The following is a 17,807-nucleotide window of genomic DNA, read 5'->3' as shown; positions in this document are numbered from 1 at the left end:
TGTAATTTTGATGATGGATCCTGGAAGATCAGATATACTATCCTGGCATAAATAACGAAATATCGCACTCTCAATCGTATAATTTTATCTGCATTGTCGTTAACATTTATTTTTAATGAGTGACTGCTGCCCTATAATGCGAAATAAACAAACCTTAAATAGCGAACAGCACATTAATAGCATTAACAAGCAGCCGAAAACAGGCGGCCGGATTACAAAGAACACTAACTTATCCAAATTGACCGAAGCAAGTGCCATTCCCAGAGCTGATGCTGCGTTTCCACATTTGCCTTAAATGTTCCAATAGGAAGCACTGACCAGGGGTAAGCAGTATAGGATAAACCACATAATTATTAATCTGCCGGTATCCTTATTAATCTGCCGGTAAGGATACAATTTAAATTAGAATTTTTAAATGTTTCATGCTTCAGTTTCATGTTTATCTATGCAAGGTTTACTTACAAATATTTATCTATTACAGTTGTTATGAATCTTTTCAACTTACGGCTTTCCGGTGTAGAAACCACTTTCGAAATTACGAAAATTCAATATATATTTTCAGTAGGAGTAGTTACTCGATTACTCGTACAGTAATAGTCACCGTCAGTTATCCGTATCGTGTGTGTGCCTGATGAGTTATGGAGGCCGTCATGACAGCTAAAATCTCAGTATACTTACTATAAACTGTTTGTCGTTCGCGCATATTTGTGATGCATGGGTGAAGCTGCAAAAATGTTCTGGATCTTGGCGATCACTAGAAGTACTCATATAATTCTCGAACTACTATACAGTACTGGTAACTTCTGATTACAACTTTTTATACTGACAACGGAGTTCCGTAACAACTCATGTACAGAGCGATTGTGCCAGTATGGGTGGCGAAATATCCATAACAAACAAGACCAAGGTTCCTTTGGTGATATCTTTATGGCAGATCTCTCCGTTGTATTACGACAACTTTGTACCTTCGGAGGGAACATTTCATCGTAAAACTGGCATGGTCCATTTATCCATCCGGGCTCGGTTATGGAATGGCGAGAACGGATATACAGACTGGGATAATGTGCTACCGATTACCGCAGCCGCCTTGGGAGGACTAACGTTAGTGGCAGGAGCACTTGCAGCGGGAGGAGTAGCTTTGGGCGTCCTGGGACTGGCCGCACTGGAGACGCCAGCATGGATCGCGACAGCTGTGGCAGCGGGAGCGGAAGTGTACACCATTGGTTCCTCCTTGATGGTCGTGTCGGGCGCTTATGCTGCAAGTGGTATTATTGAACAAGTAAAGAAGTGGGCAACAAAAGGCTGCATAATTTCGCATGGATGGTTGATATCTGGCCACAGGTAAATGAGGTAACCGTAAGATACAGTATTTAGAGTATTTATCGACTTCAGTATACTAATTCTGTGTAATTTTTTTTGTAAGCCGCATAACAAATGAAATACCTAATGACTTTGTCTTGTAGGAGATTTGAAATTCGAGGCGGCCCGGATGCTGTGATTGTTGAGGGAAAGGTTTTAGTGGACGCAAATACGGTGCGGCCTTTCGAGCTTGTGGAATTAAAAGACTGAAGGCGAAATGGCCTGTGCTTTTTGTGATATTACATATTTTGTTCCAGTTGTGCCTTTGTGTGTGCCGACGCTTGCTTTTTAATCGTATTTTACGGAGTTGTTTGCTGTGTTTTATGGAATTTTTATTTCTTGTTGCCGGCTCCGACTTCAAAATAGCATCGTGCAAGTTGTTAATTGTTAGCGCGAATCCGGTTGAAAGCTGGTTGGTATCTCGATGAATCTGAGATAGTGATGGATCGTGGATGACATAATGACATTTATGTAATTGTTTTGTGGACGAATTCAATAAAATGTCACAGTACTTACAATACATTGAAGAGCGTGCAGTGTAATTATTATGCAGAAGTCTACATTTTATTCGTGATTTTTGTTTATTGCATTATTTGGATTCTCCAGTTGTTAGCGATAATGTTTGTAGCCATGCACAGTTGTTTAACGTAATTGAATTCATAACTTTGTTTATCTCGCATTAAATTTTATATAATCTGAAAAATGCAGAATATATTAGACAAAATATATGATTCTCTGTTTCTTTTCAGGTAATGCACTAGAGCCCCTTGCGAGTTAACATAGCCGCCTATGACAAATCCTCCATAGGCGGCTATGCTAGCCGTACAGGCTAACAGTGCATAACCCTAAAAGAAAAACAAAAAAGAATTTATTTTGCCTAATACTGTGTATTATTCTGCATTTTTCAAGACTATACATAAAAATTTAATGCAGGAATGAACAAAGTTATGAATTTTCAAAGATTTACGTTAAAACAGGCTGTGGCATGGGCCACCGCACGCGTGCTTCTGTTACGTTGTCACTTAACAACTGGAGGGTCCACAGATGGTGCAATGGCTGTAAAATCACGAATAAAATCAAGTAAGACGCCACTTCTGCACAGTATAATGATGCGAATGCGAAAACTCAGGGCGTGCTGCTGGCGATAAATGTTTTTGATGCTGCCGGCGGAAATTAAAAATTGATGACGTCACTGAACGATTGTGATTGGCTAGCCTTTTTTCGTCCCGTTTGGAATCATGTCTTGCTCGGCAGCATGGCTCTGGCAAAGCAGCTTGTGATGTTGCCAAAAACTTAAAATTTTGGCAACATCGTTTTGGGGTGTGGGGGGACGCTGGGGGTTGTTGCCGAACATGTCCGAAATTCAGATTGTGTTTGTGCCATTGCTCACCTACTATCGTCTTGCAATTACGAATATCGCCGTTTGAATTTACAGCTTTACCGTGCAGGTTCCTTTGGATTTTCTCATACGCACAGGGTTTTTTAAAGTAGAATTTCCTGCTTCTACAAAATTGAAGCTGCTTTGAAAAAGCTGGGCGTATATTGAATTAACGCTGCAACTTGAAATTTGCACTCAAACGGCAGCTTGTTTTCGCATTCCCGTCAATATTGTGCACTCGTGCAGTAGTCAGCAGTCTCAGCACTTGTACATGGCATGTTTGATTGGTAATTTTACTGACAGTTTTGCGGCACCTGATAGTAGAACCGTAAAACAAATTGTAAGTATACCGAAACTATATCGTAAAAGAAAGAAGTACTGTACATAAATTACACAACTGAAGAAAGAAAAAACCCGAAAATTAATTACGGGAATATGACAACTTGCATTTGCAATATTCGCTGAAAAGGCGCTGCTTTGGGTCCAGCTAAGTAATCCACCCCGCTAGGAGCATGCCAATCACGTCGAAGTTTGCTTATTTGGGTTTTGGTTTTGCACTTTTGCTGCAGATGCTTGTACTTCTAAAGGATCGGGAAGAACATATTTTGGAAAATTTTTAGACTTTTGTTATTTTTATAATTTTTTATGCAGTAGGTTTTTTTGTAGAGTTTGTGATTTTATTCATTGCTAACGCTGTCTTCGCACCGCAGTCACTGTGATTGCTCGATCATTTTATAACCATAACACGGACCTGCGTTTTGTTTCCACGATGCTCATGTCAATACTGCTGGCGGCAAAGTCCCTGCCGGAGCTGCTTCCTTTTACAGCCTTACTCGCCACTGCACCAACTTTTTTTGCTGCATGGATGCCATTCCGCGTGCTCAGCATCCTGCTTCCCTCGCGTGTATACGGTCAGGTTGATGATTTCTCATGGGGATGCTATCAGAAGCTTGTGTTGTTCTTCTTCGAGAAACTGTCCCCGGTTCAGGTTAGTTAAATTTATCATAATCATCGAAGTATTCTTGACAAGGCCTGAAGCGTGTGTGCAAAACTGCAGAATTGTTTTGCTGCTCAGTCTATGAGAGCCATAATTCTCATTGCGTTAGGTGGTTTTCCACGGGGATGTGGAGGAAATTCTAAACAAAAAAGAATGTGCGCTCTACATTTCAAACCACCAGTCAACAGGTAGGCACTCGCGCAGGAGTATTGCAGGCAAATTTTATCTGTTTTATCTTTTATGTAATTAACAAGGTCCGTTTTTAAATGTTGTCGTTTATTCGGTGTCTGAATCATTAGCCACGAGCCCCTGTCATTTTGGGTTAGATTATGATTAGAAAAGCATTTCAATGATCTGAGTAGTATCAAGTCGCATTTTAATAATATAATTTTACTTGTTTAATTCAAAATTCAAATAAATTTAATTAAAACGTTTGTATTGTTTCTTTTGTGTTGTATGCGAATCTTTTGTGTCTTCAAATCTTTTGTATTCTGATCTTAATATTTTTGTATAATAATTTTTGTACTGTTGCTGCGTCAGTGGACTGGATTGTTGCGGACATGTTAGCCGTGCGACAGGGAAGTTTAGGACATATGCGGTATATTTTAAAGGATGGTTTGCGCTTTCTTCCACTGTATGGATTCTATTTTCATCAGGTGAGCTTAGAAGAAGCGCGTCGTCTGCTTGTGGGTGTTTGGAAGGAACTGTGTGGTGTGCGTACTTTTAGATTTTCGGAACCGCGAGATTCTCTATGTGATTTGTAGCATAACTGCGTGTATGTGCGGCGGAGTCGGAAATTCAACAGCGATATCATGAAGAAAAATTTGGAATCGATTCCGAAAACCCGAAAAAACGTGAGTTTGACTCTCATATCCTCAAATTTCTTTTTACTTTAGCCAAATTAGTAGTGAAATTACGCTGTTTCTTTCTCTATGCAGACTTGGCTAGTAATCTTCCCCGAAGGGACACGCTTTAAGCCTGGCAGTTCCGAAAACGCAACTACTTCTCGAAGCCCCACCCAAGAAGAAGGTAAATACTCCGGAAAAATTATTTTATCGGATTTTTCGTGATGAGTACTCGTTTGCCAAAATTAGCAGCCCTACAAGCGAACAAACCGGTGCTTTACTCTAGTGCCGTTGAAGAATGTTCTCACTCCGAAGATGAAAGCTTTCCAGTTGTCTGTTGAAAGTTTAAGGTCATATTTCAATGCTGTTTATGACGTTACAATCATGTATTCGCAAACACGACAAGGGCAGGTCGGAAATGGTGTCGCCCGTGTCCTGGCTCCGACAATGAACGGTAATAATGTTTTTCGTACGTCAGTTAGTAAGTAAATGTTATTATCTTATTTAAATGCCGCTTGTTCTATCTCTTTTGCTTTGCTTTGTTATAAACTACTGTTTTTGCTGCAACGTAGTTCCTGCAGCGCATAATCTACAACTTACAAGTAATGTATTCTTATGTACAAGTAATGTTTTACTCTTATTGTTAGTGTGCGGCAGACTTTGAAATCTTGATTTGTGAAGGCCTAACTGCAGATTACATGCATGGATCGGACGAAAAATTGCATATTGTCGTCAAGCGTTTTGATATAAAGGAGATTCCTTTTGATGAAACTGGAATACAGAAATGGCTGACTTCTGTGTTTCAGGAAAAAGACCGGTAAGGTCGCACAGATACAAAGAATATTTTTTGCCTTTTGTTCATTTTTTTCTGCACCTTCTGTGGCTTTTGTTTTAGCCTCATGACGACATATTTTGAGACTGGTGAAGTGTTGCCTGAATCTAAATCGATTTCATTACCATGGTCGGAAGTCCTACCAGCTACTTTATTTTTCGCCGGTTTGAATGCAGTCTTGTGGTCTACAAATATTGGGAGGAAAATATACTTTACGTCCACGCTAGCTGGAGGGCTGTTCACGGTGGTGTACATGGGATTGAGGAAGGTCGCATGATTGAACGTTCCTCTGGGTGAATTTACGGATTTTATGGTTTTACATGCGTCTTTTTGTAATTTTATGGCATAAATTTGTGGGGTTTGGTTTTACTTCTTATCGGTGTGCTTGGGGTGCACTTTGGGGTGTCTGTTGAGTTAAGCTTTTTCTTTGGTCCGATGGGAGTGATATGTGCTGACGAACTATAATTACGCTTTGCCTGTGTGCTTCCGACATGTGAAATTAAGTTGAATCAAAAGTTGGGTTTTATATAGCTCGTATGCCTGTAGCACGCGGTATTGCATTAGTGGTTCCAAAATATTCTGCTGATTCGGAATTGTTAAGGTCGCATTATGTTAAAATTGACCTAGGGTCGGCACTTTTGCCACATCTGGCAACAGTCATTGGTAAATAAACACGGGACGTCGCATGCGTGCAACAAGTGGTTCCGTGTGCTGTTTCGGTTTTGAGATCCTTTCCCAAGAAGTAAATAATCCGCTATTTTCTTCTTTGAGAATTCAGTGAATTATCTTTCATAAGTAGGTGAAAAATATTAAGTAAACTTATGAAAACGTACCGATAAGGTGCCAGTTCTGTAATATCGCGACATTATTGTGCATTGTTTTAATTTGATGCATGGTTTTGATTTTCTTTACTTGACAAGCGTCTGGAACTAATTGTGCAACTGCACAAACAAACGAAAAGCGGTATCAAAAATGGAGTTACAATGCCTGCTCCGGATTTCATGGATTCTAGTCGTCTTTGCCTGTGCCAGTGTTTCCGCTCAAATATCGCCGACAAACACTGGTTCTATAAGTAAGACAGTTTGAGTATTCTGAATTTTCTGCGCTGTCGCCGAGATCAGCATTTGTTCGTGCGAGTTTACTGATATTAACGCAAGGTTACTAGGTTAATAGTTCAAATTTATTTTGGAGTTTATAGCTGTTCAATATTTCCGTAGTCGGTACGGTATTTCCAGCGTTGTCCACCTTGCAGATAACAGTGTGCGGTTGCCGGTATTGCTGGATAACCTACAACTACGTGGACTGATACCGCGTGGAGATCCATGTCAGGTAAGATCCTAATTTTTAAAGCCGTGCAATAGCGTTGTAAAAATAGTTATCTAGAGTATCTCTGAAAGAAACAATTTTTTAAAATGTAGAGCATTAATTGCGGTCCTGGCAGATACTGCACCCAAGTACCGATGGGGTCATCCACGGTCCAAACATACCAGTGTCGATTACTCCCGGCACAACCGTTAGCCGCTCTGCCTGCCGGTAAATCGCTACCTTTATTAATATCTTTCGTCGTACGTATGCAGTATCTGATTGAATTTTCAGTTCCCAAATGTTTTGACACTTTCACAATCAAAGTACCGGCCACGGCCCTGCAGAGCCAACAGTTCGCTGCAGCACGCGGTTCGTCAAGACAAGGTCAAGTACAAAACTCCGTTCCTTGCCGCAGTGACTGTGTGGATAACTCTTCCTGCACGAAATACGGTCCAGGATATTCATGTTGCCTGCGCGGATGCGATCGAGTCTGTTATCTTCCGCGAACGACTTCCATCGATTACACCAATTACTGAACAAAGTGCAAAAGCAAAATTCTTTTTTTAATTTTGCAAAGATACTGGTCATTACGTTGAGCTGCACAAATTGAACTGGTTAGGTGTGAATTGGTGTTGAATAGGCTCGAGAATTTTTTGCTGTACGTTGGTTTCTGGCACCTTGGTTTGCGGCACATGCCGTTTATTGATTTATCATGTTATGGAACAATTCTGTTGTATTCTGTTTATTATAACGGTGATTGTAAGTGCTCCGTAGCTATATATAAAAGCAATTTAATGTAATATCATGATTTGAAACTTGAATTAATGCGTTAGATGCAATAGTACAATAAGCATGTCTGTTATTGCAGTACAGATAGGAGTATTTACAAGCATATTATGCAAGAGCAGATGCATCATTTGTCAGCTCCACTTTATGACATACGTTCTTGAGTTCTACTGCAAATTTTTTTCTAACGACTACAGTAGTGTAATTAATTTATTTAGACGCAATGACAAATGTTTCAATGTATAAAGTTTGTGAAATACGTGTTTAACTGTAAACTATACGTTTATCCTGATCACGTCTTACTACTTATTCTCCTAAAATGATTGTTATTAATTTTGTAAACATTACAACAAGCTTAAGTTTACATTCAACAGTAACAAAATTCACCTAAAACTGTAAAATTACTGCAAGGCAGTACACGCAGCTTATGCTACAGCCTCTGCGCTTCCGGTTCGGCATGCAAGTTCTCACTTCGCACTAATTTTTGTCCATACAAACATTTACTTATTAATTTATATTTTAATCTTCATGTGCACAATTAAGTAATGTTTTTGCGGCATATGCCAGATGCGCCGGTTTTCCAGGCTGTGGAATGTGACCCGTACGGCTGTGCAGTAACGTAGACCGACGATGATGTGTTCACCGCCACCATCTGGCTGTTATCAGCGTATTTCGCAAAGTCGTTTTAAGCGGCTTAGCTTTTTTTAAATCTATGCATTCCAGCAGTGGCAGCCCAGATAAAACATTTTCAGAGTTATGAATATTTTATTATGTGATTTTCATTTTTCACTACGCGCACTGTGTATGACTGCAAAATTTTAGTAGCAGCAACGAGGAGAACTATTTGTTTTTAAATTTATTCGTCCATTGATCAAAAGTTTCCAGCGCTTCGCCATGGATCGCGACATTTCACAAGTGCCAGTCCCAGTCTCGCTACGGAAGAAACTATACCGCGCTGGATTCAGCAAATTTGACTGTTTCCAACCTTCCCAGGCTGAGAAATTGAGCCAAGGTAGTTAGACCGTACTTTAGATATATCCATTGAATAGTTGTCCGAAAGTGCTGCTTATGTTTCGAAGAACTCGAGATCAAGGAAGAGGAGGCCAAACGCCTCGTGGAGAAGGTTCGCGGATATTCATGGCAAACCGCTCTGGATGTTTTCCGACCAATCACCGCGTTCGAACTGTTGCGGCGCGAGCAGACGGCTCGCTACATTTCAACGGGCTCAACCAGATTGGATTCCATTCTGGGTGGTGGCATTGCGCTGGGCAGGATTACGGAGTTTAGCGGTGTTCCTGGCGTTGGCAAAACACAGCTTTGGTGAGGTTGGTTTCAGATTGCTGTCATCTGTCAGTGAGAGAATTAAGTTTTGATTGTTAACGGCATTTACTAGCCTGCAGTTATGCGTAAACGTGCAAACTCCGGAGAATCTGCAAGGCATTCATGGAGAAGCCGTTTTTATCGATACGGAGGGCGGATTCTACCTGGAGCGGATAAAGGATATTGCAGAGGGGATGATTGGACAGTTGTCTGAACACACTGGTACAGTGTACAAACGATTGGTGATAGTGTAGCATGCCGCGTGCAGTAATCTTCAGACTTCAGTCGCTTTAATAAAAGTTTCTGGTAGACTTAAAATTAGACAGAGTCACATAGTGGTTTTTTAATAAGCGTTTTTGCGCTTGTACGGTTGGTGTTGCAAAGTTGTTTGCTTACAGAATGGAATGAGTTTTTAACTACGTAAATTGTTTGGACAATCTGGTGCAACCTATAATTTTGCATTCTGTTGTATTTGTGTATGTTTAGATGGTCGTCTGAAACTGGATGTGGATACCATTTTGAAGCGGATATTTTATGTGCGATGCCATGATTTCGCTGAAGTAGTAGCCAGTGTCCATCAGATCGAGCAGATGCTGAACGAAGAGGAAACGCGAATCAAACTTATCATTATCGACAGTATTGCCGCCCCTTTCCGGTACGCTTTTGAGAATATTGCGCTGCGCTCGAGGATTCTCAATGGTTTGATGCAGACCCTCGTCCACATCGCAGTGGAAAAGAGCGTTGCTGTACGTGTGAATTCAGCTTTCGGTATCTAGGAAAGATAGTATTTTTTTAAGGTTTTCTGTTTTTTTTAACAGGTGGTGGTAAGCAACCAGATGACGACGCGTATAAATCCCGGGGAAGAAGGTCAGCTAATACCGGCGCTTGGTACCAGCTGGGGACATTCCTGTGGCACGCGTGTGAATTTATTTTGGAAGAATGAGTCGCGTATGGCATTCCTATTTAAATCGCCGTCGCAACCGGAAAACATGGCTCCGTACACGATCACGGTAATTTTCCACATGTTATTCACGGCGTATTTGTGCAGCTGGTAAATATGCATTTGCATGCAAATTGTAGTATAGCGGGATTCGGGATCTGTCTGAAGATCTGCTCACTCAGTTAAGCCAAAGGCGGAACTCATCCACGGTGGATACGGAGCCGGACAGTGATACAACAATGATATTCATGTCGTCACAGTTAGCAAATGCTGAAACCGAACCCGATTTAGGTGAACCAGAGACGCCCGCCCTTGACATCAGCGGACGCGTTGAACTGGATTAACGACAAACTGGTAGAAGGAGGCAACATAAGTCTGGAAATGCTGATGTGTTTGATTTCCCTTACTCAACTTTCGTAGTTTTCCAGATGTCTCTCTAAGATTCTAACAATGTTCACTCAAGTAATCAAGAAGTTGCCCGACTTTTGTAGCAGTTTTTTGTTTTCCTTTGAAAACGTAATAGAAATCGATGTTTATGTAAACAGTGGCTATGAATGCTGGGGGTAGGCAAATCATTCCAGCTGCACGGTACATGCTGAGGTGATGCATTTGTTCTTGTTTCTTAAATGGGTTTACAATTGTTGCTCTTTCCTTAAGAAATTTAATGATAGTGTTATTACTAACATCAAGAACAAAAACAGTAAATGAAGATAACTCATCTATCACTCCGCTGTCGTGCCTTGTAACGAGCTGTTGAATCATTTATTCTGGCTACAGTTTTATATAAGCCCATTTCATTTAGTTAAATGGCAATCATGATACCTATCACGCCTTTCAAAATTACCTAAATGCTGAATAAAACAACATCTGTGCGAAAAGTCAATGGACTTGCTTCAGAGTTCCGTCTATGCGTCCATCAGAATAAAAAGACAAACATACGAAGAGATATATCATCCATCCGTCTACAAAAGTCAACCTTCGCTGAACATGTATAAAATAATTATAAACCCCGAAATCTTCACCGCCATTTATACCTGACCAGGCCAAACCGCAACAGCGACAAGTTAAAAGTCATCATTGGTTCCGTCGAAATTTTTCAAATAGTCGTTGAACCTATCATAGTCAACCTTGGTGGACGTCTGCACCACCTCCGAGGGCTTAGGTTCTCCTTGACGTGGTCCATGAGCAGCCTTACCAGTTCTCCTTCTTGTACTACGCTTGCTTTTGCCGGTTGCTTCTTCGCTTTCCATTTCGCGCTTCTTTTCCGCTCGTTTAGTCAACAAGTCACCATGCTTCTCGTTAAGGTATAAGTAACGAATTTTTTGTTCGGCTTGGTTGCACATTAGGGAGTGAAGGTATTCGTGACACACAATCTCTTTACCGGTTTCATATTCTTCATCCGTAATCGCTGGGCGAAGATTGGTGGCAATGAACAAACTCTTCTCGTAACTCAGTTTCCACCGGGATTCCACCATTTCTAAAGTGGTGTTCAGTACAATCAAGCTGTGTCCGAGATCGCTCCACTGTTCATCTACAACAATTCCGCTACAACGCTTGACAAATACTTTTGTATGGTGGGCATAAACCTTTCCAAACAAAAATAACAAATATGACGTAAGAAATTATTAAAATCAAACAAAGCAAATTTAGGGCGTACCTAATTTAACACAAATTTGCGGCCAACACATTTTCTTCAATACAAACTTAATATGCCTATATCGAGTATTATCGTAATACTTAATTGTAAATTCACTATCTTTAAAATCTTGAAGGTACTTACTGGTACAGATGTTTATCCACAAGTATGCCGTTTAAATACGCAATGATGCGTGAATTTTTCAGACCGACGTACCATTGTATTTATTTTCATCCTTCAATCCATCGATAATCGCTGCTAACAACTGCCTCAAACAGAGCGCGTATTTTTTGCGCTCTGCAGCCTGCACCATCCACTAAAATATTCATCCGCCGATGTTAGCACTTCGCAATTCAAATTTGATTGTGCACATGAGGAAAGCACCACCACGTACCGGGCCACTTGTCTTGCCTTTACGGGCCTGGAATATGGCCGGATGATACTGCGCCCGTGGAAGATTTTCCATCTCTGGGGTGCCGAACTGACTGGGCATGTATCTGGCACTCTGCGTCCTGGCGAACTCAATTAACCGCCGACGAATAGTCACACCAGCAACTTGCGCCACACTGGCGACTGTCTCGAGATCCACTTCGTAATTGTACACCCTGCAAGCGATGATCACGGCCGCCGCTGCCACTGCGCTTGGCTTACGCCCGGCATCGATCCAGTCCATGCGCATTCGTTCAACAATTTTGCGGGCCATCGTAACCAGCTTCTGGACGAGAACCTTGTCCTCCACCAGTGCATTGCAGAATCTCTCCACTTGATGCACTGGGTTCTGCATAGGGACATCTATACACAGACGAGTTACGAGGAAGCGGACGGTTTTGGCGAGATCGAAGATATCTCCGGGAAGGTGTGGCACAAAATCCGCTAACATATGTCCGGTTTTACACCGACGGGAAGAAATGTACAGGCAAGCGGATAACAGAACGTCAATGGACCGTTTGCGTGTCATGCCAGCATCGTACGCCATTCTATAGATACGGAAGGCATGCATACACACTGCAGCATCGCATTTTGATAAACTGCCCAAACCACGGAGGCGATCCTCGTTGCGTTGCAGCGTCGTCTCCTTGGAAGAACGAGCAATTCCGCCTTTCAGAGGATTACCCGTTTGGCCAAGGTATCCTTGGGCTGAAAAGAAATATTTACGAATTAAAGTAAAAAGCAAAATCATAGGCCAAATTACTGTACTGTTCTCACAGTTACGCCCAAACGACTCCGACAGCTATTCGCATGTAAGGGCACTATTAAAAAAAATATTAAACTCTGCAGGACTAGCAGCGCTATTCACAAACAGAAAGAGATGCGGACATACTGTCCAAACGGACGGTCCGCCCAGCTTGGGTGTTGTGGCCCGACGGTCCGGTTTCATACTGAAGGCTGTTGGTTATCAGTTCCTGCTCTTGAAAGGCGCCACAATTGGTGCAATACTAAAAGACAAAATCCAGTACTATATCGCAAAATAAATTGTCGATAAGTAAAACGATTTTTAAGCACGTTTAAACAGTTAGTAAACACTAAACTAAACACAGGAAATTCATTATAAGTCAAAATGCAAATACTAAGTATTGTGTCCACATCGGTTTCGTCCATCCTAGTCTAATGACACAGTCTAGTTTCTACGGATGTTAAGATAGCAAAGTCTAAATCGTAAAATTCAGGATTTAACGTGGAGAATAAATGTAAACCATTCAAAATCATCTATGTGATCAAGCATGTAAAACTGAGAAACGCAGTTACTTATGATAGTACTTACCGACTGTCCCTTGCTGTAGTCTGTCTCAATATCCGTTGATGAGCAATACAGACAAACAGAATCCCCCGCCACTTCCGCCATTCTGGCAGTGGATGCTAATAATAATATTAAAATATTTCAATTTAGTCACGGTACTTTTTACTACTGTCCTAGTAATACTCGCATATCGCTTTACGGTCTCGAAATTTTAATGCAAATGCATCCCTGTCTCACTCTTACGGTCTTACCTTACAGAAGCCTATAGAAGACAAGAGCGAACCAGACGACTGGCAGATGAGACGACTAAGCTGACTGCTAGGAAGTGACAGGAACGCCAAAAGTCGGCTTCGTGATTTCGGGGAGTCATAAACGGAAAAGTCCACAATCACATCTTTAATAATCCTTTGGCCTTTCAAATTCTAGATCTAAATCGAATCCCTAAATTTCATCGTCTGTTTAAATTTTCCAAACGTGCTACTGCACTTATGATTTCGAAAACTTTTACTTCCGGAAGCCAAAATTGTTAGAAATCGCCTCAAGTAGGCGGTAGGCAGTTTGACGGGGCAGGACCAACAGAGTGCGTGTGCGACTACACGCTGCTTGTCCGGTGCTCGTACAAACTCCGTGAGTTGGAGAGGACGTGGAAGTTATGCTTGCTCCGCCCATTTGTTTAGATGTCGCCGCTTCCAAATCTATTAAAATTTATTTCATTTGGAGATTTCCAAGCATCTTGAGCAAGCACTTATTTTTGATTTTTTGCGGAGTTTATTCGAGGTAAGCATTCTAATTGTCCTGTAAGTTTCTCTTTAACAAGATGCTTTCTTTTTGGTACAGGAAGAAAATGCGTTCGCTAAGGCTTCTCGTTGGAGTGATCCTCATAAGCGTCGTTTCTGCTCAAGAACCCGGTGCGGCTCGTATCCTCGCTGCCAAACGCATTTTGAATCAGTATCTAGTGCAGCGAAAGGACCTGATAGTGGAATACAATTTGTACAACATCGGTGAATCAGTGGCGTACGATGTGCATTTGATTGAGGAGAACTTCGACAAGGAATTATTCGATGTGGTTAGCGGATTCCCCAAGGCTCACTGGGATCGCATTCCGCCATCGCAAAACGTATCGCACGTCATCATTCTGCAGCCTAAGCACTACATGAGCTTCAATTTCACTTCGGCACGCATACAGTACAAGAGTGGAGAAAGTCAGGATGCTTCACTGGTCGTCGGCTACACGTCCGCTCCGGGCGAAGGACAAATCTGGGAAATCAACCAATTTAATCGTCAGTTCGCGCCGCACTATGCTGACTGGATTACGTTCTTGATTATGACAATTCCTACTGTGGGCATCCCGTATCTGTTGTGGTATCGTAGCAAGAGTCGATATGATGTTTCTAAAACTGTTTTGAATAAGAAGCTCTAAATGGATGAGGGAGTCTTGATTTTATGTTTTAATAAATGACGTATTTTTAACAGCATTGGCGAAGGTTGATATAAATTTGTAGATACAGTATCTACAGACAGATCGTGTAAAATTATTGCACCTTGCAAGCGTTAATTTCAGAATGCAATAGCGATTTGCTTTTAAATCATTCACATTTGTACTGTATTAGCTGTTTGTCAGTCAATAACTTAATTAAGTTATGCCTACACGCTGGTTAGTGTACACTGTACACAAAAATATCCGCTTTTTTGTGCTATTTGCTGACCACTACAGTAAGTACGTCCTTGATCGGTCGGAGTGTGTGAGTATGCTTACCAAAATTTGAACAGAAAACTGAGAAAACGCATTAATAATTAATTTATTATTCTACTGTATTTTATGTTCCCAAAATACCTATACTGTAACATTCTAAGTTCCAACCCCGAAGTCTGAACCGCTGATTATCTGAACAGTTTTCCTTATACCATAGAGTCTACGGTGCACTGGGTGCCCAAAATTTTTGTGTGCTGAAAGGGCAAACAGAAAGCTGGTATCCCCACGGACAGCATTTACGTGAGCGTTTACTCTATACTACCCGTACGTAGTGGTGGAAATGACTCAAATGACGATGTCACAATTTGTCGAAGATTAGAAAACGTTTTAAATTAACGTGAATCAGATTTCACTTTTCAGGCTTTCAGCCATATTTTATGATTTTTCAGCCCTCTCACAAGTAAACTCACTAATGGTAAAGTTGTAAACCTAATTATGTACTAATTTGGAAATGTGAGAAGTCTAGACTCTAGCAATAGAACATTGGGTTCCGACGTTCCGTGCAGTTTCACAAACAGTGCTGACCAGGTAAGTTTCTTGTGATCTCTTGGTATTCATAATTTGCTGTTTGCATATTTGGTAAGACCAGCTGCCAACTGGTAATGGATAACTGGATATGGACAGTGACATGTCACATAATAATGTTAAAATACCCTGTGTACTTTTTACTTCGCCGCATTTCAGGTAAAATTTGGATATATTGCAACACGTTTTAACAGTTTCTAGCATTGATTTAAAGGGTTTCTATAACGTGCCCGCTACACCTCCCCACCGACAGGATGGATCCAGGATCGTCCGCTCCAGAGCCTCCTCTACCTCCATCATATTCTGAAGTATCCGCGCAGGATGTGAAAAGTTCAAAGCCATCTTTACCTGATGATTCCGCAGGTTTAAAACAGTTGCCCGATGATTCAAAGCCCGCAGACGATTCATCCGCATCACCCTCCGACGATGACAGCGATGCCGAGCCAGACTTTGTTCCGTACGAAAAGCGTCCGGAGTGGCAGGATATTGCGCCGATGCCTCTGGTCTCCGGCTCCGTGATGCCCATTGCCTATACGGACACGTTCAAAAGTGTCTTTGGATATTTTCGTGCCGTAATGGCCGCCGGGGAAATGAGCCCGCGAGTGCTGCAGTTGTGTGAGGATGCGGCATTATTGAATGCGGCCAATTATACGCTTTGGATGTACAGGAGAAAAGTGCTCACACATTTACACTCGGATCTTCGTGCGGAGTTGCAGTACATTGGACGGGTGATTGAAAAAAATCCTAAAAATTATCAAGTTTGGTGAGAAGTTTAATTTTCCTGATTTACAAAGTTTTCTGATTTTTATTTCGGATGTGTTTACTGCTTAGGTATCATCGGCAAAAAGTTGTCGAAATGTTAAAAGACCCATCGGAAGAATTTGATTTCACTGCGAAAATACTGCGCCGTGATGCCAAAAACTACCACGCTTGGCAGCATCGGCAGTGTGTCCTTCGCCATTTCGATATTGTACAACATTCGGAGTTGAGCTTCACGGAGAAGCTAATTTTCGAAGATCCCTTTAACAACAGCGCATGGATGCATAGATTTTTCGTACTGGATGAGCTTCCGAGATCCTGCGGAAAAAAATCCATGCTGGAAGGAAATACTGCTGAAATTGAGTGCGTTTAAATTTCTACGAATGATTGCTTTCTTCCGTGTTTTGAATATTCTGCCAAATTCACGTGTGCTCTTATTTTCAGTTTCACGCTGGCACGAATTTCGGAGCAGTCGCATAACGAAAGCCCGTGGAGTTTCCTAAGAGGGTAAACAGAAAACCGGTATTGCTTGTGCGAGTTAAAAATTTCGTCGAGTTTTAAATTTCCGATAATATTGCATGCTCTAATGTGAGTATTGTGCTGTCTTATGCGTTTGACCATAAATACAGTTATATTCACTGTTTTGATTAATGAAATCGCAATTTTTTTGAAGTTTTATTGGCATTCTCTGCAGTACAGCACTAAAATATCTTTTGTATTCAAGACAAGCCATGTCTTTTAGTGTGGTTTTTTTTAACAGACTTGTTATGGATCTGAAAATCCCGGTAAACATTTTAATTTACTTACAATTAATTGCAGACTGGTACGGGATCAGTGGCCACAGTTCTACGGCAAAATTTGTGATTTCTGCGAAGATCTTTTTAACCAAAATATGCGATCCCCGTTCTTGTTGGCCTTCATGATTGATATGTACGAAGAAGACATTTCCCAAGGACATAAGGCGCGCATGCCGGATGAGAAACAGCATTTAATGAATCGAGCAGAAAGTATCTGTGTGGATCTTGCAGAAAAGCATGACGTTATTCGTAAGGCATACTGGATATGGATAAAACAAAGAGTACGCTCCAAACACGCGCATTTGCTTTCTGCCGCTAGTCTCCAGGAAGTTTAATGGGCTTATTGTTGGTGGTCGCAACACTTGATTGGTATTTTTTCCATTTTTATCTGTTCCTCTTGGTGTTTTTAATATACAGTATATGTGACGCCGACCACAGAAGATGCGATAGGTCAGCTTCTTTAAGGTATGCTTTTGTAGTCACAGGCACCATTGTATGCAGCTTTGTGCATACTGCCAAGCAAAAGCATTAAAGAACATAAAACTAACAGAAGCTAATCAAAAGCATTTTGCTTTTCTTTACGGCTTGGTTGTGGTATTTGCTGGGCGTACACTGAGCAAATCAGAAAAGATTTGTTGTGATTGCCAGACAAAATCGATGGAGCCAGACCTATTTTCTCCTGTCATGAGCGCTTCAGCAGGGTGCGGTAGTTTTGAGAAAAACCAATGCCGCTGCCGTCATGTTAAATTTAGAATAGGCGTGTGTCCAATCACTCCGGCAATTAGATAGGACAACTGCGTGAACTGAAGCGAACCTGCTGGCGGACCTGATGAAATA

General features: G+C 41.4%; 6 protein-coding genes across 9 annotated transcripts; 5 read left to right on the top strand and 1 right to left on the bottom strand.

The window, feature by feature from the left end:
• Positions 1 to 597: 597 nt before the first annotated feature.
• On the top strand, positions 598 to 1,862 carry LOC129597126 (uncharacterized). The gene is made up of 2 exons (XM_055494568.1): positions 598 to 1,341; positions 1,464 to 1,862. Exons 1-2 carry the CDS (start codon positions 872 to 874, stop codon positions 1,567 to 1,569), a joined length of 576 nt encoding a protein of 191 aa, XP_055350543.1. The 5' UTR covers positions 598 to 871; the 3' UTR covers positions 1,570 to 1,862.
• Positions 1,863 to 3,298: 1,436 nt separating this feature from the next.
• Positions 3,299 to 7,477, top strand: LOC129597059 (1-acyl-sn-glycerol-3-phosphate acyltransferase epsilon-like). Of its 2 annotated transcripts, XM_055494489.1 has the most exons (12): positions 3,299 to 3,725; positions 3,844 to 3,922; positions 4,275 to 4,390; positions 4,499 to 4,588; positions 4,673 to 4,763; positions 4,866 to 5,033; positions 5,273 to 5,396; positions 5,475 to 6,206; positions 6,332 to 6,483; positions 6,664 to 6,740; positions 6,830 to 6,944; positions 7,008 to 7,477. In XM_055494489.1, exons 1-8 carry the CDS (start codon positions 3,507 to 3,509, stop codon positions 5,686 to 5,688), a joined length of 1,101 nt encoding a protein of 366 aa, XP_055350464.1. In that variant the 5' UTR covers positions 3,299 to 3,506; the 3' UTR covers positions 5,689 to 6,206; positions 6,332 to 6,483; positions 6,664 to 6,740; positions 6,830 to 6,944; positions 7,008 to 7,477. The 2 variants fall into 2 exon arrangements, with proteins under 2 accessions (XP_055350464.1, XP_055350463.1); XM_055494488.1 differs by having other exon boundaries at positions 5,475 to 6,483.
• A 763-nt stretch (positions 7,478 to 8,240) lies between these two features.
• Positions 8,241 to 10,391, top strand: LOC129597087 (DNA repair protein RAD51 homolog 3-like). 2 transcript variants are annotated; one of them, XM_055494523.1, is made up of 6 exons: positions 8,241 to 8,514; positions 8,582 to 8,822; positions 8,896 to 9,044; positions 9,309 to 9,568; positions 9,641 to 9,832; positions 9,903 to 10,391. In XM_055494523.1, exons 1-6 carry the CDS (start codon positions 8,397 to 8,399, stop codon positions 10,104 to 10,106), a joined length of 1,164 nt encoding a protein of 387 aa, XP_055350498.1. In that variant the 5' UTR covers positions 8,241 to 8,396; the 3' UTR covers positions 10,107 to 10,391. The 2 variants fall into 2 exon arrangements, with proteins under 2 accessions (XP_055350498.1, XP_055350501.1); XM_055494526.1 differs by having other exon boundaries at positions 9,908 to 10,053.
• On the bottom strand, positions 10,358 to 13,633 carry LOC129597086 (transcription factor IIIB 90 kDa subunit-like). The gene is made up of 6 exons (XM_055494522.1): positions 13,388 to 13,633; positions 13,161 to 13,255; positions 12,720 to 12,834; positions 11,793 to 12,535; positions 11,615 to 11,714; positions 10,358 to 11,293 (listed from the first exon to the last, which is right to left on the bottom strand). The coding sequence occupies exons 2-6, from the start codon at positions 13,239 to 13,241 to the stop codon at positions 10,827 to 10,829; spliced, it is 1,506 nt and encodes a 501-aa protein (XP_055350497.1). The 5' UTR covers positions 13,242 to 13,255; positions 13,388 to 13,633; the 3' UTR covers positions 10,358 to 10,826.
• Positions 13,634 to 13,773: 140 nt separating this feature from the next.
• On the top strand, positions 13,774 to 14,646 carry LOC129597088 (translocon-associated protein subunit beta-like). The gene is made up of 2 exons (XM_055494527.1): positions 13,774 to 13,913; positions 13,974 to 14,646. The coding sequence occupies exons 1-2, from the start codon at positions 13,789 to 13,791 to the stop codon at positions 14,554 to 14,556; spliced, it is 708 nt and encodes a 235-aa protein (XP_055350502.1). The 5' UTR covers positions 13,774 to 13,788; the 3' UTR covers positions 14,557 to 14,646.
• A 539-nt stretch (positions 14,647 to 15,185) lies between these two features.
• Positions 15,186 to 17,608, top strand: LOC129597074 (protein farnesyltransferase/geranylgeranyltransferase type-1 subunit alpha-like). 2 transcript variants are annotated; one of them, XM_055494511.1, is made up of 5 exons: positions 15,186 to 15,417; positions 15,616 to 16,177; positions 16,246 to 16,536; positions 16,618 to 16,680; positions 16,993 to 17,608. In XM_055494511.1, the coding sequence occupies exons 2-5, from the start codon at positions 15,669 to 15,671 to the stop codon at positions 17,303 to 17,305; spliced, it is 1,176 nt and encodes a 391-aa protein (XP_055350486.1). In that variant the 5' UTR covers positions 15,186 to 15,417; positions 15,616 to 15,668; the 3' UTR covers positions 17,306 to 17,608. The 2 variants fall into 2 exon arrangements, with proteins under 2 accessions (XP_055350486.1, XP_055350485.1); XM_055494510.1 differs by having other exon boundaries at positions 15,629 to 16,177; positions 16,993 to 17,607.
• The last annotated feature ends 199 nt before the right edge of the window (positions 17,609 to 17,807 follow it).

This window comes from Paramacrobiotus metropolitanus, unplaced genomic scaffold, assembly GCF_019649055.1.
Source record: "Paramacrobiotus metropolitanus isolate TYO unplaced genomic scaffold, Prichtersi_v1.0 Parri_scaffold0000100, whole genome shotgun sequence".
Lineage (NCBI taxonomy): Eukaryota > Metazoa > Tardigrada > Eutardigrada > Parachela > Macrobiotidae > Paramacrobiotus > Paramacrobiotus metropolitanus.
The sequence above is the reverse complement of the archived record's forward strand: the minus strand, read 5'-3'. Positions and strand labels throughout refer to the sequence as shown.